At 42.2% G+C, this 24078-nt stretch overlaps 1 protein-coding gene across 1 annotated transcript in view; it reads left to right on the forward strand.

The window, feature by feature from the left end:
• Nucleotides 1–1567: 1567 nt before the first annotated feature.
• CHSY1 (chondroitin sulfate synthase 1) overlaps nucleotides 1568–24078 on the forward strand; it is a 74127-nt gene continuing 51616 nt past the window's right edge. Inside the window, exons 1-2 of the mRNA XM_081228789.1 lie at nucleotides 1568–1910; nucleotides 15375–15870. Coding sequence (XP_081084915.1) covers nucleotides 1588–1910; nucleotides 15375–15870 — 819 coding nt within the window. The 5' untranslated portion in view covers nucleotides 1568–1587. The remainder of the gene's footprint in view (nucleotides 1911–15374; nucleotides 15871–24078) is intronic.

Genomic DNA, 24078 nt, shown 5'->3' on the forward strand with positions numbered 1-24078 from the left:
CACACACCGAATCGAAGAGTAGCCCCCACTCGCCGCAACTAGAGAAAGCCCGCTCGGCAGCAAAGAAGACCCAATGCAGCCAAAAATAAATAAATTTATTTTAAAAAATAAGAGGATATGTGTAAAATTTAAAATCCATCATGGAGAATCCGGTTCTCAAAACCTGTCTTTAGAAATCCACGGCACTTTTATGGACGGACTATGTTAAAATATTGACAAAGATTCAGATTAGAGATACTGACTGTCCACATAGACTTTACGTAAATACAAGAGCATTAACATTACCTACCATTTCTTCAACATCCATTAAATGCGGGTAGTGTTAGGAGCTTGGACATTAAGTATAGCTTTTTTTTAGCTTAGAAACTAGTGGCAGGGAACAAGGTAACTGAATTCACGGTTCATTCTCCAAGCGTGCACGTCTCAGACGGCTCCTGAACTGTTTATTCTATACGTGCTCGCTCCTACCCACACAGCGGCGCGAACAAAGATACAGTGTGAATTGGGCAGACGCAGGCAAGGTAGCCGGTGAGGTCCGCCTGGCTGAGGGGCTGGACATGGGGAGTGGGGGTTATCTGAAGACAGTCTATGCAGGAGGAACGAGTGGTTCATGAAGAGTTGGCGGACCAAGAAGTCCCTTCTTAAAAATCCCTCCTCAGATTCACGCTACCGATGCATCTTGCAGAACGGGACGGCCGGCAGGCACGGCCCCTCCAAGGGGAATAACCTCGGGCCGGTGCTGGATGCCGCTGCTGGGAGTCCGAGCGCTGGCCGGCGGCTGTGTGGTCCCCGAGAGGCTAACGGGCTGCCGGGCGCCGCGGTCCAAGCCCCCGCCGGCGCCGAACCCGGCCCCACGCCCCCTCAGCCAAGGCGGCCTGGCCGCAGACCGCGCGGGCGCGGCTGGGCGGGGCAGGGCGGGCTCCGCGCCCGCCCGAAGGGTTGATTTATTTTATTATTTTTTTTTGGTCAAACTTTGGCCACGTGAACCGCCCCCCATTCACTTTTGCGCCAATCGGGCGACGCGGACGGATCCCGAGAGGGGCCAGGCTCCGCCGCCGCCGGGGCCGCTTCATAACGCGCCGTGCGTGACGTGAGGCACTCCTGTTGCAATGGCGAGCTAAGCCGGAGGATGTGCTGCGGAGGCGCCGGCCACGAAGAGGACCGGGGCGGGCGCAGCGCCAGCGGAGCCGAGCCAGCTGTGGGACGCGGGCTGGGCGGGACGGGGGCCCGGACTCGGCTGCCACTGCCGTCGCCGTCGCGCTGGCCACTTGCCCCCGAGCGCGAGCGTGAGGAGCCGCCGCCGCCTCGCGCCCGAGCCGCCGCCGGCGCGCGCCGGGCATGGTCCCTTCTTAAAGGCACAGGCCGCAGCGGTGGGGGTGGGCGTGCGGAACAAAGCGCCGGCGCGGGGCCTGCGGGCGGCTCGAGGGCTGCGATGGGCACGGCGGGCCCGCGGCGGCCTCGGCGCTGCCCGGGCCGGGCCTCGAGGCGCTAGGGCGGGCTGGCCTCCGCGGGCGGGGGCGGCGGGCTGAGGGCGCGCGGAGCCTGCGGCGGCGGCGGCGGCGGCCCGGCGGGCGGAGCGGCGTGGGCATGGCAGTGCGCGGCCGGCGCGCCTGGCTCAGCGTGCTGCTCGGGCTCGTGCTGGGTTTCGTGCTGGCCTCGCGGCTCGTCCTGCCCCGCGCCTCCGAGTTGAAGCGAGCGGGCCCACGGCTCCGCGCCAGTCCCGAGGGCTGCCGGCCTGGGCAGGCGGCCGCGGCTTCCCATGCCGGCGGGGCGCGCGGGGATGCGCGCGGGGAGCAGCTCTGGCCGCACGGCAGGGCCCAGGATGGCGGCCCGCACGACAGCAACTTTCTCTTCGTGGGAGTCATGACCGCCCAGAAATACCTGCAGACCCGCGCGGTGGCTGCCTACAGGTGAGACCCTGGTCTCCGGGCACCGCCTCCTGCATCCAGCATCCCAGCGGACTGCCCAGCGGGTCCACCCGTGGCCCGTGGGATGGGGGCCTCGCGGGCGATGTTGGGCATTGGCAGCAGAGGTCAGAGGCGGGATGGTGAGCGCAACGCTCAGAAGGAAGGACTTTGGGGTCAGACGGACCAAGGTGGCCTCTCTGGGTGTGGTCCTCACCCTCACTTTCTGTAAGGGACTTCATCTTTTCTTGTCCGAGTCTTCGCCTTTGTTAAATGAGCCCGAATGAACATTTCCCTCGTAAGGTTGTTGGGAAAACTTAGAACAGTACTTGTGATAGTGATGGCAGTGGGGATTACTATTTGAGTCTCTGAAGTTTTCACCTTTAGCTTTATAGAACTAGAGCCGATGTAAGTTAATTTCGTTAGAGTCCTTCCACTTGTAGGTTTCACTGTTGGAATCATTTCGGTAAATGGAAGCGGGTACCCACTGCATACTCAACCCCACCAGTCTGTTGAATAATTGGAAAGAGAACCTTTGGGAAAAGCAGTTCCTGGCCCATGGTAGATTTGGTGTTAACTAGCCCAGTTGAGTGATGTGTGTGTTATCCGGTATCTGGGCCCTGGTTGGCCATATGAGTTAGAAAAGTGGCTGGAATCATGTTCAGGATTAACAAAGGGATTAGCCAAAGTAATCTTTAGAAGCGAGAAAGAGAGATGATTTTGGAATGGCAGATTTGTACTGGAATGAATTTGAGGTAGAAGAGGGATTTAGATTCAATAAAGGGATTTAATGGAAACCTTATATGTGTGAACTACAGAAATGCTTACTCTACAGATAAGATTTGGGATTCATCCAGCCACAGAGCAAACCAATGCGCGGGAGGTCACCTGGGAATGGACTCTTAGAGCAGTCATTGCTGAGCAAGACCAAGCTGGTTGCTGTTGGTTCTTAATTTATAGCCAATATCTTTATAACTTCAGCTTTTAACTCAAGTTCTGGTCTAAATTTTCAGGCATTAGATGTTGTGAGGGGAAAAGCATATATGGATCTCCCTTCCTTTAAGGTGGGGGGGGAGTAAAGGACTGAAGAGGAAGATGAAAGAGCAGTAGAGAATGTCTGCCCTTTCAGTGCATTGATTCCTTATTCCTGTGTGTTTCCATTGGGATCTTGTTTAAGTCCAGAGCCCAGGTTCTGCCAGCAAGGGTCCTGAGTGCCTGACAAGGTTAGAAAAGGTAGCATAAATTTGACCAAGATCGTGATTTGGGAACCCGCAGATCAAGGTTTTCTCCCAGATCTATCATGAATTATCTGGAATTTTATACGAATTGTGCTTTTTGTTGTTGTTGTTGTTGTTGTTTTTTGCATTGAAGTATAGTTGTTTTACAGTGTTTCAGGTGTACATGTGCTTTTTGAAAAAAGAAATGTCTGCATCAGAAAATGAGGATGAGCTGTTTACAGCATGATTTTGAAAGTAAATCTGCATGACTCCAGTTTGGTGACAAGTCCTTTGAAATCACAACTTTGGGACAGTTACCAAAGTAGTTTGTTCAAATGGTAAACGGTGTGGTTCCCTGCCCCCCAAACAAATACATTTTCATAGATACCAAATCAATATATACAGACTAGTAGGGGTCCTGGTACACCAGCAATACTCAGAAAATGTATGGCAAACTGGACCTACTATTTAACACTTGGAGATAATCTTTTCCCAAAGCCCATGCTTGAGGCTCTACTCTTGGCCTCCTTTCCAAATCTCCTACCTCATCTTTTTTGGATGTAGGATTTTATCTCATTGTTTATTTTTTTTAAGGCAGTTAGGGAAAAGTAGAAACACAATTTGCCCTCTGACCCTTCTTTGTGGCAACTCTGCCTTTTTGATAAAACCCTTACCAGGAAATGGTGTATACTATTTAGTAATTCTGTCAGCTTTCCTGCATACCTTTTCTTGTATCTCTCTGATCTTAAGGAGTCATATTAGTTGGAGCCTGGGGGTGGACCTGCTTTGCTGGTGAAGGTCCTCTGCTTCTCAGCCTGTCAACCCTGTGTTTAGACTGGCTGCAGGAGATGGCACAAGACGATTTTAGACTTAAGGAACTTTTGGGGAAGGCCAGAATTGGGATGGAGGTTATAGGATGTAACTTATGATTATGGCTTCGCTGTGCTTTGCAGCCTGGGCCAAAAAGTCCACCTTCAGCTCTTAAATTGGAAATTTCATGCAGTATACAAGTTGGCTTGCATCTTCTAGCACAAGGTAGAACTCTAGTTTGGCACTGAGTTTTACATCTCCCCTGAAAGGCAGATTCATTCTTTAGCTTAAGAAAAAACCTCAGTGTTTTTTGTTTTTGTTTACTAAAATAAAATTATTGTTTGGCTTGTGGGTTGAAGGGGATGGCAGTGTTTTTAGTAAGATGGTACTATGATGTACTTTTATGCTAGGATATTGAAAATGTCAGAATTCAGATCTAGGGACTAGAAACTGTCTGAGACCCAGAAAGGAGCTAAAGCCTTCAAAAAATTCAAGGAGATACACTTGTCTGCACTAAAGTTGGTGCACTTTAATGATGGAAGAGCCCCATCATTACTGACTTTTACTTTTCAGACCTGCCATATGCTTACAGTGGGGGAGAGGGATCACCAAGATGTTAGCAGTGCAGTGACAGCTGAAAGCAGGCAAGAAACAGATTTTAACAAGCAGGCAAAACAAAACTCAAAGTGTAGCCCATCAGAGACAGGCCAAGGGTAACTCCCTCATAGGCACTGAGCAGATACCATCGCTGTTAAGTTGACAGGAGTGATCCTGGTTCATCAGAATGTTCCCATACACTTAGGGTTTGTCCCTTTGTTCAGCAAATACATGCATGGCCCCTTGGGTCTGGACTCTTGAGTGTTGGGGAACACAAGAGTGAAGATGCTTGTTCTCATGGAGCTTCTGTTCTAGTGGGAGGGACAGACACCAAAAAGAGGGTTTCAGCTAGTGATGGGTGCTGTGAAGAAAGTAGAGCAGGGTAGGGACAGGGTGGGGTGGTGTCTCTCTCTGTTAGGTTGTTGGGGAGGGCCTCCAAGAGTGTGGTGTTTGGGCCAAGATCTGATAATGAGGAGCCTTTGTGGGAATGTCATTGATTAGCGTGCTAGGCAGAGGGAAGAGTTGGTAAATTACAAGGCAGGAACCAGTTTGGAAAGAAACTTGAAGAAGGTCAATAAAAGAAAGAGGATGAGGCTGATAGTGTCTGGTCTTATGGACTTTTACTCTAAGTGAATTAGAAACGCTTTGGAGGGTTTAGATGGGAAAGGGAGGGCTTGCATTATATTCTGAAAAGTTAATCCTTGCTATTGTGTGGAGAATAGATTGTAGGGGAGTAAGGAGATGTTAGGAGATGGTCCAGGTGGAGATGAGCATGGTTGGGACTAGAGTGGTATTAATGGGGATGGAGAGAAGAGGATGGTTCCAGGATATATGCTGGAGCCAGAGTTGAAGATGTGTTGACAGAATGCTTGTGAGGGGTGAGGCAGAGAGGAATCAAGGATGACTTCTAGGATTTTGCCTTGAAAGAAAGGGTGGGTGGTGGTGTCATTTATTGAGATGGGAAAAACTAGAGGAGGAATAGATTTAGGGGGAAGGAGGTAAGTCAGCAGAGATCTGGTTTTGCACAGGAACAGGTGGATGTATCCTTAGCTTTATAAATGTAATGAATTTAAAAAGAATTGAGAAAAGATTTATATCTGAAGTGATTACAGTGTGGGAGCTCTGAGATTGTCTTAAACTAAAATTCCCTTAGGGTTCTGGGTAGGGTGGTGTTCTACAAATCAACATATACGATTTTTTTTTTAACTCATCCACAAAGTATTTGTGTTCTAGGTAATTTCTCTTTAAAGTGGTACAGTGATTCCTCCAAAGTTATTATGCTGGTTAATGACAGTTCATCAGAATCCCTGGCTGGGTTCCTTGTGTCTTTTGTTATTAGCTGCAATTTGTATTTTTTCCATATTTTTTCTTTTTTCTTAGTTACATCATTTGATATACAGAAGTTAGTGGTCCATGTAGTTCAGTCTTTTCCTTTCTGGTTTTAGGGTTATTCTCCCCATAAGCTCAGGAAGTTTGTTGCCCTGGAGAGGTTTTTTTTTTTTTTTTTTCAAGTAACATGTTTCTGATTGTAGAAGGGGTACAAATCACCTCAACCTCATTTTTACCCCAAATGATACATTGTCTCAGCACCATCTGTTGAATAAGCTCCCATTTCCCTACCAATTTGAAATGCCATCTTCATCATACTCAAAATTCCTGGGTATGTTTTTGGACCTGCTCTTTTGTTTCATTGATCTTTCTGTCTTTTCTTGTGCCAGTACTACCTGTTGAAGTTATTGGAGGTTGAATAATATTTTAATATCCAGTACACAGGTTCTCCTTTGTTACTCTTCTGTTTCAAACATTTCTTGGCTATACTTAACCTGTTCTTGCTGGGAGAGTTTTGGTGCTAGATTTTTTTTTTTTAATTAATGGTTTGATAAAAAAGAAAAAGCATTCATATTTAGCTCTTTAGTCCATTTTTGTGCCCAGAACACTAAGTTAATCCAACACCTTTTATTTATCTTGATTCTTGCTTCCCTTGCTCTGAAGACAGGGAACTGTTTTGTTCTTTCTCAGAAGAAAGAGGTGATGGTTCCCCTTCTTTGCCCCAGGAGTGATAAAGGGCACTATTAAAGATTAGCATCAGTCTATAGGGAATTGTGGGAAGAAAGTTTGAGAAACACTAGCCTTAGATATAGGAATCTTATTGCAAAATGTTTTATCAGTTAATGGCCTCTTCCTAATGTTTTAAATGAATTCAGGCTGTTCCTTTTACCAACGTTAACGAGCAGATCTCAGAGTTCCTTCTTTCTTGAACTCAGTAAACCATGTTTATCTTGAAACAGTTTAGAACAAGGCTTGCTTTCTCAGATAGAATTCAGTTTGGCAAAAAAATTACTGAAAGGCTTCTATAATCCAAATAATCAACCTGTAAGTGAACTTTTGGGGCACAACCCATTTCACATTGTAAATTACCTGTATAAGAAAACTGGTGAAAATTGTGGTCCTGAAAATGACTTTAGTATTATATGTCATGGTTCCAGATCTTGATGCTCTCAAACAGAATATTCCAAGGATAGTTGCAGTTGTCAATAGAAGAGTATACATGATTGTGTTTTTATTGCATTTCACTTTTCCCCATCCATTAATTAATTAAGCTGCAGTTTTTGAAAATAGATTAATAATTCCATTCCTGCAGAGTTCATCATCTAGGGAAGGAAACAAACAATACTATTGAGTGATAGGGCTCACAGGGTGCCTGGACTAATTACTCTGTGGGTACAGAAGAAAGAGGCCTGCATTGACTTATGAAGGGGATCGAGGTGGGTCTCACTCACATTCTTACCCCTCCTCCCTTGCGTAGTCTTGAAAGATGAGCAGGAGTTTTTGAAGCAGAGATGACAACAGTTTCCTGGAAACGTGGACTAGCAGGAAGTAGTGAAGGGATGATGAGAAAGGGCTGGGATCTGAGAGCTAGTAATTCCATTAGAAATTTTTCCCAAGGAATTTAAAGATGTGTTCAAGGATGTATGTTATGAAGTGGAAATTGCAAATATCTTTGGTGTCCTGTGTTAGGAGCTATGGGCCATAATTGATTTCACTAATTTGTCCATGCTGTGATCTACTTTTCTAACCTTAAAAAATGATGTGACCACAACACTGTAAAGCAACTATACTCCAATATAAAAAAAAAGAGAGAAAAAAAAAAGACGTGGCTGAAATGTGTTTATTGGAAGGAAGAGAGGTTCATAATACATCTAAATGAGAGTAGGTTTTAAAATTGTATGCCCAGTGTGAGACCATTTTAAAAATCAAACGAAATAAATGTTTGTGTTTGTGTGACATAGAAAAGAAAATGTAAAAGAGTATACATATCACGATGCTGAATGATTTTTCATTTTGGCACTTTCTTGTATTTTTGAGTTTTTCTACAATGAACACTTTGTAGTAAAGCTACGTAACTACAGTTAAAAAAGAAAAGGTGACAGCTCTTGGGAGGAAATGTGCGTGAAGTTTTGAGTGTGTTAAATTGTAAGTACCTGCAAGACTGCTGAGCACAGATGGCATGTTGGCCCTGGGTTCCCTAGGGTTTCAAGTCAGGATCATTCTTGTTTCAGTAAATGACAGTTACTCCTGCCCCAAAATGTAGGGTTAACACATGTATTTGGTTATTGTAACTGTATTTCCTCAGTTACTGTAACTTCATCCTTCCAGGTGATACTTGGGAGAATCAGGTGACAGCGTTTTTAATGTGAGGATTTTTGTATATTAATATAAGTATTCAGTCAGCCTTCATCTGTTATTGTCAGTGTCTTTTTGGCTTCTGGTTCTGGATAGAATTGGAGGAACAAGAAACTAAGTTACAGTGTAAAAGCAGTGAAACTGTTCATCTCACCTTAATTTAGTGTCATTTCCTGAAGCGTTCAGGGCTGCTATATTTTTTCTGTAGTTGAGTACATTTTTCTGTGAATGATTAAAAATAAGGTGTAGACTGCTCTGATTTGATGTGAACTCTGGGCTTGCAAAACCCAAGAATTATTGAAAATGTAGATACTAATGCCATTAAAATGATTGTCTTGTAAATTGAACCTAGGTGCTGATTTTCTGTTAAACTTTGTTCTGTGTGTTTCCAACCTAATACCAGAAAATAATTGGGCAGGATTTAGAGTGGCAGAGGGACCCAAACACGGAATGAGGGTTTCAGAAAGTAACGTTTGAATGAAGTCTTCTGGCCTTCGAAACCAGCCGAGACTCTGAAGGTGTCCTTGACAGGCAGGTCTCAGCCAGCCAGACAGAGTGGGAGGAGGTGGTTGAAGTGGGTGTAAGCCTTCTCTCATTATCTCTGACGACTGTTTTCTCAGCCTTAGCAGTAGAGGTGGGACTGCAGAACAAATGTGGGCAGACAGGTGTGGGGATGAACAAGCCAGTAGGCTGGCCAGTGGAGGTGTTGGAGTCAGACCCCACTTGTGTCCTGGTTTCCATATCTGTTAGCTTTGTGATCTCGGGCAAATTACTTACCTGGCTCTGAGCCTCAGTCTTCTCATCTGTAAAATGTGGGTATCGGTGCCTCTCACACCTCGTGGAGTTGTCATAAGGTTGAGAGTCTTATGCCCTCAACCCACTGCCCTGCACGCCATGACTCCTTTTGGGTGTTGTTGATTGGGAAGTGGCCTTGATGCCAGGGAACACCTCAACAGGGGAAGAAGACTGGCTTGCACAGGAGTTGGCTGTGGTTCAGGGTGGTTTTATTGTTTACATTAAACAACACTGATTTTTTTTTCTTAGAATTATATTTGAAAACTCATTTTGTTTATACATGATTAAGAATTCGTTGTGTATTTACGCTTTTAAGTGTACAGCAGCAAAATATAAACTATCAATGTATGCAAAGTAGCTCTCTAGGACTTGCAGCTTTGGAAATGGACCACAAGATCAGAATTTGCCTTCTGCCGTTAACACTCCAAATTTTAATTCTTGTGTTTCAAAGAGAGCGTATTTGTGGTCTCTTTGTTGATGAGTATTTCTATTGTTTGCTGTGAACCTAGGCTCAAAGGGCAGGTTGCTCTTAGCTGTTAATACCTTGGAACTGCCTCCTGGGCTAGTGCCCAGGCTGTTGTTGAGGTGGGAAGCTGTAATCCACCCTCCAACATCTTTACTGGGGGACGGGGGCAGGAAGGCTCTTCAGTGCTTGCTTTTACCTTAAGTCTAGTTTTCAGGATTAATGGTAAGGAGTCTAATTTGATTTTTCCTTTAAAAAATTTCCCAACATTTATGATCCCCGTTATATATTTCCCCACCTACTTCTAAAAAGAGTTTGAGATTGCTCATATCATAAGGTCATATCCAGTGAGACGGTTAAAAATTTTAAAAGAGGAAGCCACATATCCGGAAACCACGTACACGGAAGGGGGAATCTGCAGCTAAGTACCCTGACTGCAGTGCTCCTGGAACTAATGGACTGAATAAGGCTTATATATCCTGCCGGGGGCATTCCTTCAGTTCCAGGAAAGGCCTTGAGTCCTCACTGGGTAGACTGTCTGGGAAGACCTCAGTTCTCCCAGGCCCGTAGCTGCTCTGACTGGCAGTATAGAACTGTCCTCCATGTACTTTTTTGGGAGGATGAGCTAAGATTGCTGCTGCATCACATGGTGCCTCCTGTAAGGGTACTCAGTACATTTGCTCTACCATAGATGCAGGGGAGAAACTTCCCTGAGGTCTTAGTATCTGGAATCATTATGTCACCTAACCCCGAACAGTGAGACACAGTCTTGTGACTTCTCTTGGTTGTCTGCTGGAAGGCTTATAACTGAATTTGGCCCTGTATGAACAGACATAGAGGCCACGTGACAACAGATAGGTTTTCCCCCCTGCCCCCCAGCTCACTGGCTCTGCCTGGCCGTGGGTGTAGAGGTGGGTGGGCAGCCCCTACCCTGATTTTGCCCTCCCTGCTACAGGCACCACCTTCATGCCTTGCTCCAACTTTCCTACTTTTGTTTTTCTTTCGCTTAATCTTCTTGCTTATTCTTTTCATCCTGTGTGCATTTTGGTTAAGTTGTCTTAAATCTTTTCTGTAATAGGGAAGAATATAAATGTGTACGTTTAATTTCTGTTATCTATCAGTTCTGCAGGGGAAAACTATATTCTCCCTTCCTTCCTTGACTCCAGATTCTCAGGTGATTTGATCATATATGAGTCTTTTCAAACTTACCACTGTAACCATCAGACCACATATAGTGATTTGGGGGGACTCACAGAAAATCTCCCCTTCTTGTTTATAAAACTTATTGTAACTATTAAAGTTTAGAAAATGTGAAAGAAAGTACTCAATCTTACTCCATTTTTCTTTTAGTTTTTTCTATTGATTAGAGTAAAAAAATATTTTTACTACACAAGTAAAATTATCTGTTAAATATTTTTATTTCTTTGGATGCTTTTTAGTTTAAAGCTTTCTCCTGGATTAAAAAAATTTTTTTTTCCCTAACTCTACTTGTTGTAGAAAACATGAAGAAAAGTAAATCCCTTCTGATCCTCTATCCAAAAAATAACCATAGTAAACACTTTGGTGTAGAGTTGTACTTTATTTTATTTTGTATGTGTGCTTTTGTTCCCTTATGAATCCATATCACAAGTATTTTATTGTCTGCTTTTAAAATTTACCTGTATATTATGAATGTGTACCCAGGACAACAGTCATGCTGTAGATGTGGTTTCGTATAGAAATGTATTTTATGTAGTTTTTCTTTAAATGACATGAATAGAAATGGAGACTTATTAAATCCTAACTCAGCAAAGGCATTCCTCAGCGAAGCTAATGTCCAGCTGCATGACTTAGCTGTGATTTAACTTGATATAGGGTCAGTGTTTAGAAGCCTGGAGGAAAGGAAGGTTATTAGCTTGGCACTCTCAGATTTCAGTTGTTTTATCTGTGCTTTAGCAAGAGTTGGTTATCAGTCCATTGAAAAGTGAGCTTTCCGGCAGGGGCCCTTGCAAATGTTCTGTGGTTTCAATTAAGTGAGAGCTCTTTGCTCCTGGTTACAAACCAGTGTTGATGGTAAAGTTGACATTTGCTTATGAAAATTAAGGAAGCTGACCTGTTTCTGTCTCAGAAGGGGGGCCAGTTTGCTTCTTCAGTACCAGTTCCTTCATTTCTTTGAAATTATTGATGCCCTCCCCCTGGCTTCCCCAGGGTGGTGAATCATGATTTATGTTCCAGAACTCTTTATGGAGCTATTTAAGCTAAAGGTACCCTAAGTAAAAAGATCATAATTTGTCAAGATTGAAGGATTTACAAAAGCTCCATATTAAGAGATTTCCCTCAAATCACCAGTCATTTAAGAACAGAAAAAGGCAACATGAGGTTTTTCCTTGGGTTACCTGAAAAGGAAAAGATAATAATCAGTGGAGTTACCTTAAAACTGCAGAGAGGCTTTTAAAGATGGTTTGAGGTTAGATTGTCTGTTTTTAAAATTAACTGGTTGCTCTTCCTGGACAAATTACACCATTTCAGGTTATAGTTCAAGTATTAATCACATCACTGATGGTTGTACTGCTAGTGCTTCCATTGCTATATTCTACCTGGGGTGGCACATAGGAAGCAGAGCCAGACAAAATGAATTTTGATCCTCAGTCTAATATGAAAGATTCTGGTGTTTTAAGTGGGAACACTTTTAAAGTTTAAAGTCTTTTTAGACTTCTACCCTGACATTGTCTTGAGATTGATAGTATGATAGAACTCTGTTATATAGCTTGAGTGTCAGGTTTTTAGCCAGAAATAAGAGAAGCGGCATTTTTCACAATGCCTTCACTCTGGTGTGTAATCTTGAGACTGACTATTCCAAGTTCAGCCCACACTTTCCTGTCTCCCTCATTTTTCTTTCAGTACCTTATTTTATTTGCAAACTCTTGTCTTCCCTAATAAGTCACACTTATGTAATGCTTACCTCATGCCAGGCTGACTTCTAAGCACTTTTAGATGTAATAATCCATTTAACCCTCACCACAACCCTATAAGGCAGGTACTATTATTATCCCCAGTTTACAGATAAGGAAAGTGAGTCACAGAGTAACTTGCCCAAAGTGAAGCCAGGATTTTCACCCCAATAGCCTGATTCCAGAGTCCATGCTCTTAACCATCACACGCTGTATTGTGTCTCAAGAGCAGGTTTTTCCTCTGAATGTAAGCATTGTCTTACCGACCCCGTATTCCAAATAACCCCACGATGCTTTAGGATTTTAATGGCTCTGGAGTTGACTTACTTTAGTACTACTTTGAATGTGGTCTGTATTATTAATCACAGAAGCAGTTGGGTAGAAGCTAAAGCTAAGTTGATTTTATTCACTACCCTTTTAAAATCAGTTGTAAGATACTACAGACTATTTTGTTTAAAATTATTTCAGAAGTACCATGAACGGTAGTATATTTCAACTCCAGCATGTCTGTGGATTTTACCTCTTAATAATTCTATTCTGGCTGTATTTTGATTAAGTTGCTTTCTTTCTGCATGTAGGAATGTTAGTGTGCCTCACCTGGAAATTTCTCAAAGATAAGAGACAACTGGTTTCTTGCCCTTTTGCATGCGCACGCTCATACATATGCACGGCATCTTTAAGTCCCTTATTTCACACTAGTGAGCAGTATTTATTGAACTCTATTATATGCCAAGGACTGAAATTATTTATGTTTTTGAAGAATTGTTCTGCCAAACAAAAATCATTTCTACATGAAGGGAGAAATAAGGGGCTTCTTGACTTGGATGGGGGATCTTCTTGGTGTAACTTCGTTATCACTGACTTCCCCAGACTGGGAAATTGTCTCCCTCCTGATGATGGTGCTATGTCAGAAGAGTGCATTGAAGTTATATTTTATGTAGGTTGGTGTTCATTCCCATTTTAAAATGGACTTTTCTCTTTTCAGGAGGGGTTGATTTCTCTTTAAATTAATTGCCTCGTTCCTACTATGTTTACATGCTTTTTTTCAGGAGCAAATCCTTTGTAAAAATGAAGTACAGTGCCTAGTATAGCATCTGTAGTCCCATCAGGTTTCATTTATGCCGAATTCTTTGTTAAGGGTTCTGTAAATGGCATAAGACCTGTAGGTCCATTTTAAATCCATAGGCATTAAGGGAAAAACATTACAACTACTGTATTACATCCGTTCTAAGATGCACTTTTTTTTTTTTTTTTCACATTTTAACATCTCTGAAGTGAGGATGCATTTTACAGTTGCTCTCATCATGTGATTATGATTGGCTATACAGGCATACCTTGGAGAAACTGTGGAAGTTCCAGACTGCTGCAATAAAGCAAATATCCCAATAAAGCGAGTCATAATTTTTGGGGGGCTTCCCAGTGTATATTAAAATTATGTTTATGCTTAACAGACTGTGGTCTGTTAAGGTGCAATAGCATTATGTTTAAAAAGCAATGTACATATGTTAAACTTTATTTCTAGGCCTCTCTCACCTTCTGAGATGACCCACACTCTTGTCTGTGGAGTGTGTTTCTCTTTAAATAAATCCACTTCTTACCTATCACTTTGTCTCTCCCTGAATTCTTTCTGCGATGAGACGTCAAGAACCTGAGCTTCATTAAGTCCTGAAACCGGGAAAAAGCTGAGAAGCAGCCCTGGGACCTGGGATTGCTCAGACCACCTTAAATCAGCCTCACCGCCCCAGCTACTCTGGAAATTCCTTTCTCCGTGGTGGTTGGCTGGGTGCACCAGCCAATCTGCCTGTGGCGCTCCCACATGGGTCCGTGAGGTCACAATGAGCATTGGCCAATGGGGATCAAGGAACCGGCAACCAATGGCGGAAGGCGCTAGGATCGGCTGGGCCAATGGGAAGGCAACGAGGCGCTCCCCGCTGGGTGTGGAGAACGTGGCTCCCCCTCCCGGAGAGAAGCTGGGACCCTCGTGGTTGCCTGATCCTGGCGGGTTGGGGGGTTGGGGGGACTCCGGCTCGGTTGGTATCCAGAGAACAGGGAGAAGCGAGCCACCAAAAAAAAAAAAAAAAACTTTATTTCTAAAAATGCTAAGCATTATCTGAGCCTACAGAGCCTACCATCAGCCTCTTTTTGCAGTAGTAACATCAAAGATCACCATAACAAACATAGTAGTAATGAAAAGTTTGAAATATTGTGAGAGTTAAAATTGCGACAGAGACATGAAGTGAGCAAATGCTGTTGGAAAAATGGTGCCGATAGACTTGCTCCTGCAGTGGCCTCCTGCTGCTTTAAAGCATAAAGGCCCCCATCTCTGGAGGGCTGCTAGGCCTTGCAGTTTTCCCCCATCAAGACAGCCCCCCAACACACACACACACTCTGGGTCTGCTTCTCATCCTTGATGTTCACCCACCTCAGGGAAGCATTTCCCGCTCCATGTCTGGTTGGTGTCCTTCGTTTGCTCACCTTTCTTGGATAAATGTATGTCTGGCCTCATGTCGACTCCACATCAGCTGCAGGGTCTGTGTTTTGCTCACCGCTGCATCCTCGTGGCCTAACGCATACTTGGCACTTGATGAGCGTTCCAAGAAAATGTGTTGAATGAACAATTTTTTAATTTTTTGTTTTAGAGAGCGGAGGAGTTTGTAGGTAGGGAGTTGGTAGTATCAGAATTAACCTGAATATCTAGACTTGGTGCCTTGGCAACTTGGTTTTCAGCCATAGCTAAAACATAGTTATCCGACAAATGTTTTAATACTTCATCATTCTTTTTCATTGGGATTCTTTTGAAAATGAGTTAGGACTTTGCAATACCGGTAGTGTGGGCTTCCGTTAAGGGGAAGCTTTTTATCATCCTTCTGAATGTGCATTCAAAGTGATTCAACATGAATCAAGATATGGGAATTTACGGAAATGGGAAGCCTGGAATAAACTGTTGCCTCACTGATGTTTATTTTAATTCCAGAACATGGTCCAAGACAATTCCTGGGAAAGTCGAATTCTTCTCTAGTGAGGGTTCAGACACATCGATCCCAATTCCAATAGTGCCACTACGGGGAGTGGACGACTCCTACCCACCCCAGAAGAAGTCTTTTATGATGCTCAAGTACATGCATGACCACTACTTGGACAAGTATGAATGGTTTATGAGAGCAGACGATGATGTTTACATCAAAGGAGACCGTCTGGAGAATTTTCTGAGGAGTTTGAATAGTAGTGAACCCCTCTTTCTTGGGCAGACAGGACTGGGCACCACGGAAGAGATGGGGAAACTTGCTCTGGAACCTGGTGAGAACTTCTGCATGGGGGGCCCTGGTGTGATCATGAGCCGGGAAGTTCTCCGGAGAATGGTACCACACATCGGCAAGTGCCTCCGGGAAATGTACACAACCCACGAGGATGTTGAGGTGGGAAGGTGTGTCCGGAGGTTTGCAGGGGTGCAGTGCGTCTGGTCTTATGAGGTAAGAACAGAAGAAAATCTGTTGATTTTGTTACTAGGTCTGGACCAGTCATAGGAAACTATTAGTGGTAATGTCCTCTTTAAGGCTTAAAAATTCATATTAAGTTATACATTTTTACCTTAGTTCTTTTAATTTGAATTCTCTCATTACTTTTTCTCTTGGTTTTTAGAACATACCTTATGTACTTTTGTCCTAAAATCTTAGTTAATAATGGCATTTGGGACCCAAAGAAAAGGATTAGTACAGGTTACAGTGGTACTTTCATGATTTTCCAGAAGATTTATCTAATCTGACTTCTGAGTTTGCAGATGGGATTATAAGAGCGTCCCTTTTCTCCCAAAGGTCTGACTTCTCTCATCTGGCCACGTTGACCGACACAGTTTAGAAACTTAAATGTTTGAATTCATAAAATGAGTAATGATGTAAAACAGTCAACAGTATTTGGCTTTGCATTTATATTAAACCTTGACTTTTTTACAGGTGTTATGATCTGTAAGTTTGCAATATAGTTGTTTCTTTCAGAATAGGCAGTTTCCAACTTATATTGATACATCGGTGCAATTTTTTGAAGGAAACCTACTTGGGGATGTTTTCTCTTTAATAGTTCTGGAGACTATGAGTTAGCTTTTGACTTTTCTTTGTTTTTATTGGCAGATGTGCACCTCTTGCCTACAGTTGCAGGATGTGATATTAGTCAGAATGGAAAAAATGATTTAGGTTGTGTTGTGTTTAGATTGATACACTACTGATAGTTGTGAGGAGCAAAGGGAATTGCTAGACCTTTGCCCAAGAAAAAGAAATGCATTTTCAGATGTAAAGTGTTAGCTTGTCTTCTGAGTTAATTTTCTAAAGGGCTTGTGTGAAGAAATGGTATTCTGGCCTGTACTTGCCTTTCTCCTAGACTTCTTTTTAAATGTCTCCTAATCACACTATTTCTTTAGTTCGAACTTTTAGGGAAGTGGACATTTTCGAGTATACAGGAAGTAGTCTTCGTATAGTTTCCAGTTATAAAAGAAACATTTTAAATCCCAAATGTGATCTGAGTGAATGAACACTCTAATCTCTTTGTGTACCTCCCCCGCCTCCCCATGCATGGGCCATTGCTCACTGGATCTAGGGGGGATTCTGTTTTCATGGATTTTTGCTGCTAGGAAAGCCATTTGGAGATTTCGTGCAGTTTTAAGCATGATACAGCTGGCAGTATTCCTGCATTTTCCCCATCCTTAATTAAGTAGTTATAACCTTAACAAGTTTCATTATTTTTAAAATGTGTAATGCCTTGTGTATTTTGGAGTGCTTTATGCTGCCCCTGATCTCTGAGAAGCTAGCCTTCCTGCTAGAACTGCAGAGGACAGGCCTACCTTTGAGAGAGAATTTTTAAAAATCTTAGTGTTGCCATGCTGTTAGATCTTACACGTCGATAGATAGACACCAACAAAGTCAGTACCTTGAGTTTATCAAGAACTCTGACCTCACATTAGCGCCAAGATAGAGTGAGAAAGTATTGTCCTGGGGGTGTAGGGGTTGGGAGACAGTTTTGGGGCTATTTCCCTTTATTATGATGTAATCGCCAAAGTTTTCTAAGGCCTGAAGTGAGGGTGCTGGGAATCATCCTGTCTGTACACTTGGAACTGCCGGTTAGACTTGACGCATCTGGTAAATGACCTTATTAGCTAAAAGGATCTGGTGGGGGAGGAAGCTCCTTCCCTGGGTCACTCCCTGTCCTTGCCCAGGATCTCCTGAGTCAGCTTCAGATGCTGTCGCTACTGCTTTGCATTTCTCTAAATGCCTGATGACACAGTTTTTTCTAGATACTGCTGGCTTGGTCTCCACAGGGCTTGTACCAGATGACTCTCCTTTTGTGGGAGAATATCTTTTCCCAGAGTGTGGCTTGCAAATGTGGTATTTTTATTATATGCAAATTGTGAGTTTAAGTGTAGTCTAATTTATCATTCTTTTCCTGTGTGGTTTGTGCTTTTCATGTCTTAAGAAATTCTTCCCTTCCTTGGGTCACAGGAACTTTCTATACATTTTTCTATAAATATAGTTTTGCCTTTCACATGGAGTTCATCCTTATCATTTTTAAGAATTCTGTTGGGACATTTACCATTTTATTAGACCTTTGATTTCTTTTCCGTTTCCTTTTTTGTTCTAACAAAAAAGGCTTAAGAGCTTCTAACCTAAGTCTTCATTAGGATTTATCATTGTGTTCACCACTCAGGCAAGATTAATACCCTCATGTGGATGAGGAACTTTTATTAAACTTTCTGTAAATCTAGTTTCTCCATTAAGGCTCACATTATGAGAAATTATTGAGGTGGAATCTTACGTTAAAGACAATTATGTTAAGCTTTGGGTCTTGGAAGGTACTTATTTAGCTCTGTTATAAACCTAGCCAGAAGGTGTAATTTTTTTTTTTTTTGCAAGTCCCAGATAATGTCTTGGGATTACACTTACATAATTAAAGTGGCTCCTCAGGAACAACTGTCATAATCAATATCCAGATTCATTTCTAAGCTTGTTTTGACTATTTTCTTTTTTTTTTTTTTTTTTGGCCGCACCACACATCATGTGGAATTCTAGTTCCTTGACCAAGGATTAAACCTACACCCCCTGCATTTGAAGCACAGTCTTAACCACTGGACCACCAGGGAAGTCCCTGTTTTGACTATTATTGGTGGCTAATTATTAATACATGACTTTAAAAGCTTTATTTGGAAATCATTTTAATTTCACAGGAACATTACAGAAAAGAAAAAGTACAAGGAACATCCAAATACCTATACCCAGAGTAACCTGTTATCGTTTTACTCTATTTGTGCTATCATTTGCTTGACTGCCCCTCCACCCTCTTCTAGTACAGAGACATAGACTTACCCAACCACCATTTATGGGTAGCTTTCTTTGTGGCCCTTTACTTTAAATAATGTCAATGTATTTTGAGTACAAATAGAGAAATTCTCTTATACCACTACAGTACAGCTTAAGTAAATTTAACATGATGTTGTCTGTAGACTCAGTAAAGTCCTGGTAACAGCTCTTCCTTCTCCATTACAGGCTCCAGCCTGGGGTCTTGCATTTGATTGTCATGTATCTTTAATCTAGGATGTTTGCACAGCCCCTTTCTTTGTCTTTCATGACCTTGGCATTTTTGTTAAGTGACTTTAAAAATTTCATTTTCATAATGAAAAAATGTGACTGCAATATGGTAACCCATTAGGTGGTTTTTTTTTTTTTTTTTTTTTTTTTTTTTTTTTTGTTACGTGGGCCTCTCACTGCCGTGGCCTCTCCCCCTGCGGAGCACAGGCTCCGGACGCACAGGCCCAGCGGCCATGGCTCACGGGCCCAGCCGCTCCGCGGCACGCGGGATCCTCCCAGACCGGGGCACGAACCCGTGTCCCCTGCATCGGCAGGCGGACTCTCAACCACTGCGCCACCAGGGAAGCCCATTAGGTGGTTTTTAATAATGCTTTTCAAGGCTTATTAAAATCTCCCTCTTTGAGGACCCAGCAGCAGAGAGAGTGTGGGCCTTGAGACTGTTTATACTGGTGGAAAAGAGGTAGGAGGAGCTGGCAGGCCTGACTCCCCCTTGTCACATGGGGTCAGCATCACTAACTCAAGTTATACCAGTTTTTTTCTTTTTTTGAGAAACATTATTGAACAATCTGAAACAGTAACTTATTTTATTTAGGCAAATCTATGAAATATTATACTACTCTTTTAATAGAAGGGGACAAAAAGAAAGTTGACTTAAGTAATCTATTCATTTTATTTTTCATTTCTTACTGAAGTATATATATATCATACCTTTGGAAAAGTGCACAGATCATAAATAGGTATAGAGCTCAATGGATTTTCACAAACTGGACATAGCTATGTAACCCGCATCCAGATCTTGCTTTTATTATTTTAACTCAATGTTTGACTAGGTAGAAAATAATCATCACTAATGAAAGTTAGCAACAAACATAGATAGATTTGGCAACTTAAAAAAAAGTTTATCTTTTTAATAGCTAATGGCTGTCACATGGTTCAGAATTCAAAAGTGCAAAGGGTTTACTAGGAGAAGTCCTCCCACCTCTATCTCCAACCACTGGGTTCCCCTCATGAGTCAGCCACCATAGTGCACCTTTACAGATACAACCTACGTGTATATAAGCAATTAAGTTTGTATATCTTCCACCTTTTATATGAATGTTAGCATGTTTTACATACTATGCACATCTTGCTGGTTTTCACTTACATGTCTTGGAAGATTTTCCTTTTGGTACATAAAGAGCTTCATCTTTTTTTAATGGATATTCAGGCTATTTCCAGTTCTATTCAGCAGGGTTTCTAACCAGTCATTTACCCTAATGTTTCCCAGTCTTTTTTACATCATGGCACACATGTTGAGGCAACTGCCTAGAGAGGGCTTCTGCTACCCCATCCCCTAACCACTCTACCCGCCCTCTGCAGACCCAAAGGGATTGTTATTTGGCACATCTAGAACTGTTTGGGATACACCAGTACACCAAGACACACCAGTTGTGATGTCTGAGTTAACCAGTTAATATTTATTAAGGGATCATTAATGGCCCCAGTACTGCCCTCTGAACTGGTAGGAAATTGCAAAAGAAGAATGGAAGGTGAATGGCCTTTTTCTCCCTCAAAGACTTTAGTCTAGTTGAGGAGATAAAAACATATATGTTCTTGAAATAGTTGAAAAAAAACTTAAAAGTGTAAAACCTTGTGATGCTGATTTTAAATATAAAATGGAAGGGTAAGGTCTATGATGTTCTTTTTTTAAATTAATTTATTTTTTAGCTGCATTGGGTCTTTGTTGTGCGCATGGGCTTTCTCTAGTTGTGGGGGCTACTCTTTGTTGCTGTGCGCGGGCTTCTCATTGTAGTGGTTTCTCTTGTTGCGGAGCATGGGCTCTAAGGTGCGCGGGCTTTAGTAGTTGTGGCGCGTGGGCTCAGTAGTTGTGGCTCACAGGCTCTAGAGAGCAGGCTCAGTAGTTGTGATGCACAGGCTTAGTTGCTCCGCGGCATGTGGGATCTTCCCGGACCAGGGCTGGAACCCATGTTGCCTGCATTGGCAGGCGGATTCTTAACCACTGCGGCACCAGGGATGTCCCTATAATGTTCTTTTTATAGGAAGGCGTATCACCAAGGGGAATGGGAGTTTAGAGCAAAATATCTGAAAAGAGACGTTTTTCCTTATTAGTCTGACTGGCTTTTAAAGGAGTATTGAACATCCTTACATCAGAAGCCTGAGATTTTTTTCTTTAATCATAGAAGAAATAATGTTTCTTAACTGCTAGTTGTCTTAGAGCTGCTTTGTGTTATAGGGGTGCCTTCCTCATTCCTTTAGGCTGCCCATTAACCTTATGTGGCCAAGAACCAGGCAGGCCTCTAAATGGCTAGAATAGATGCTCAAATACTGAGCACTAATGCAGCCTGTTTCTTCAAGGCAGAGTGCTTCATGGTCTTATACTGAGCCTTATTCTTTTGTTCTGGCAGTTGGTGGTTCAATTTCCAAGCCCCTGATAGATTAGAAGGGCAAATTAGCACCCCCGAAAGGGGGCTACTATGTAAGGACTGTGTCAGCAGTGAGTGGGAAAGGCATGAAGGGAAGTGAAAAATAAGAGAAAGTAAGGCGGCTGTGAACAGCACAGCAGTCTAAGATCAATCACTGTATTATTGATTTCTATCTAATTTCGTTCCATATGGTTGGAGAACATACTTTGTATTATTTCCAATTTTTAAAAATTTATTGAGTCTTTTTTATGGCATCACATATGGTGTACCCTGGAGAATGTTCCATGTGTACTGGAGAAGAGTGTGTATTGTGCTCTTGTTGTGTGGACTGTTGTCTAAGTCTAGTTGATTTTTATGTTGATCAAGTCTTCTCTTTCCTTGTTTGTCTGGCTAGTTGTTCTATCCATTATTAAAGCTGGATATTGAAATCTCCAATATTATTGTTGAATTGTCTATTTCTCCCTTTTATTATATTTGTTTTTGCTTCATATATTTTGGGGCTCTGTTGTTAGGTGCATATATGCTTATAACTGTTAGATCTTCCTGATGGATGACTCCTTTTATCATTATAAAATTTCTTCTTTCATCTTTAGTAACAATTTTTGTCTTAAAGTCAGTTTTGTCTGATATTAGTACAACCATTCCAGTTCTCTTTTGGTTACTGTTTGCATGGCATATCTTTTTCCATCCTTTCACTTTCAGCCTATTTGTGTCTTTGAATCTAAAGTGTGTCTCTTGTAGAAAGCATATAGTTGGACCTTTATTTTTTTATTTTTATTTTTTTGCGGTATGCAGGCCTCTCACTGCTGTGGCCTCGCGCGTTGTGGAGCACAGGCTCCAGACACGCAGGCTCAGCGGCCATGGCTCACGGGCCCAGCCACTCCGCGGCATGTGGGATCTCCCTGGACCGGGGCATGAACCCATGTCCCCTGCATCAGCAGGCGGACTCTCAACCAATGCACCACCAGGGAAGCCCCCTAGTTAGATCATTTTTTAATCCATTCTGCCAGTTCTGCCTTTTAATTGGAATGTTTAATCTATTTACATTTAATATCGTTACTGATAGGGTAGGATTTATGTCTCTCATTTTGCTATGTGTTTTCTGTGTCATGTCTTTTTTGTTCCTCCATGCTGCTTTCTTTTGTGTTAAGTACATATATTCGATACATTTTCACTGTCTTGTCATTTCTTTTACTTTATTTTTTGTTATTTTCTTAGAGGTCACCCTGAGTATTACAATTAACATTAACTGATAACAACCTAGTTCAAATTAATACCAACTTAATAACAATAGTATATGAAATCTTTGCTCCTGTATAGCTGATTCTCCCCTCAGTCCTTAATGCTGTTATTGTCATACAGATTATATCTTTCTACATTGTATGCCCATCAACGTAGATTTATAATTAGTGATTTATAATTACAATTTTTTAATTTATAAAAATTATAAATTTATAATTATATTTATATAATTTTTAAAAGACAACTTCATAAAGTTGTCTTTTAAACCAGATTAGAGAAAAAAAGACTTATCAGTACAAATTTAAAAAATACATTTATATTGTCTTTTGTATTTACCTGTGTAGGTACCCTTATTGGACTTTTTATTCCTGTGTATTTGAGTTACTACCTAGTGTCTTTTCACTTTAGTTTGAAAGACTTCAATATTTCTCATGTGGCAGGTTTGCTAGTGACAAATTCTCTCAGTTTTTGTTTGTCTGGGAATGTCCTAATTTCTCCTTCACTTTTGAAGGATGCTTCTGTTGATACAGAATTCTTGGTTGACAGTCTTTCTCAGCACTTTGAATGGAGGCTTTCTGGTATCCGTGGTTTCTGATGAGAAATCAGTTGCTAATCTTACTGAGGATCCTTCCTATGTCATAAGTCGCTTTGAGATTCCCTCTGGCTTTCAGGAGTTTTTTGTTGTTGTTGTTGTTGTTTTGCGGTACGCGGGCCTCTCACTGTTGTGGCCTCTCCCATTGCGGAGTGCAGGCTCCGGACACGCAGGCTCAGCGGCCATGTCTCACAGGCCCAGCCACTCCGCGGCATGTGGGATCCTCCCGGACCGGGGCACGAACCCGTGTCCCCTGCATCGGCAGGCGGACTTTCAACCACTGCGCCACCAGGGAAGCCCTCAGGAGTTTGATTATTTGTCTGGGTGTGGCTCTTTCTGAGTTTACCATACTTGGAGTTTATTGAGTTTCTTGGATGTGTGGGTTGTTTTTTATCAAATTTGGGAAGTTTTCAGCCATTATTTCTTCCAGTATTCTTTCTGCCCCTTTCTCTTTCCTGCTCTTCTCTGGGACTGCCATTATGCATATGCTCAGGCTCTGTTTATTTTTCTTTATTCTTTTTTCTTTCTACTCAGATTGGATAATCTCAATTGATTTACCTTCAAGTTTGCTGATTCCTTCTTTTACCTGTTCAAATCTGTTGTGAATTTTTCATTCCAGCTATTATACTTTCCAACTACAGAATTTCTGTTTGACTCTTTTTTTATAATTTCTCTCTTTATTGGCTGCCTTTTCCCCCTTTTTATGAGCAATACTTCCTTGTTTCTTTGCATGTCTCATAATTTCTAGTTGGAAATTGGACCTTTTAAATAATATAAACCACTTTGGAAATCAGATTCTGCCCTCTCTCCATGGTTTGATGATGTTGCTGTTGTTTGTTTAGTGACTTTTTA

The sequence above is a fragment of the Mesoplodon bidens genome (genome assembly GCF_964165515.1).
Source record: "Mesoplodon bidens genome assembly, chromosome: 3".
Classification (NCBI taxonomy): domain Eukaryota; kingdom Metazoa; phylum Chordata; class Mammalia; order Artiodactyla; family Ziphiidae; genus Mesoplodon; species Mesoplodon bidens.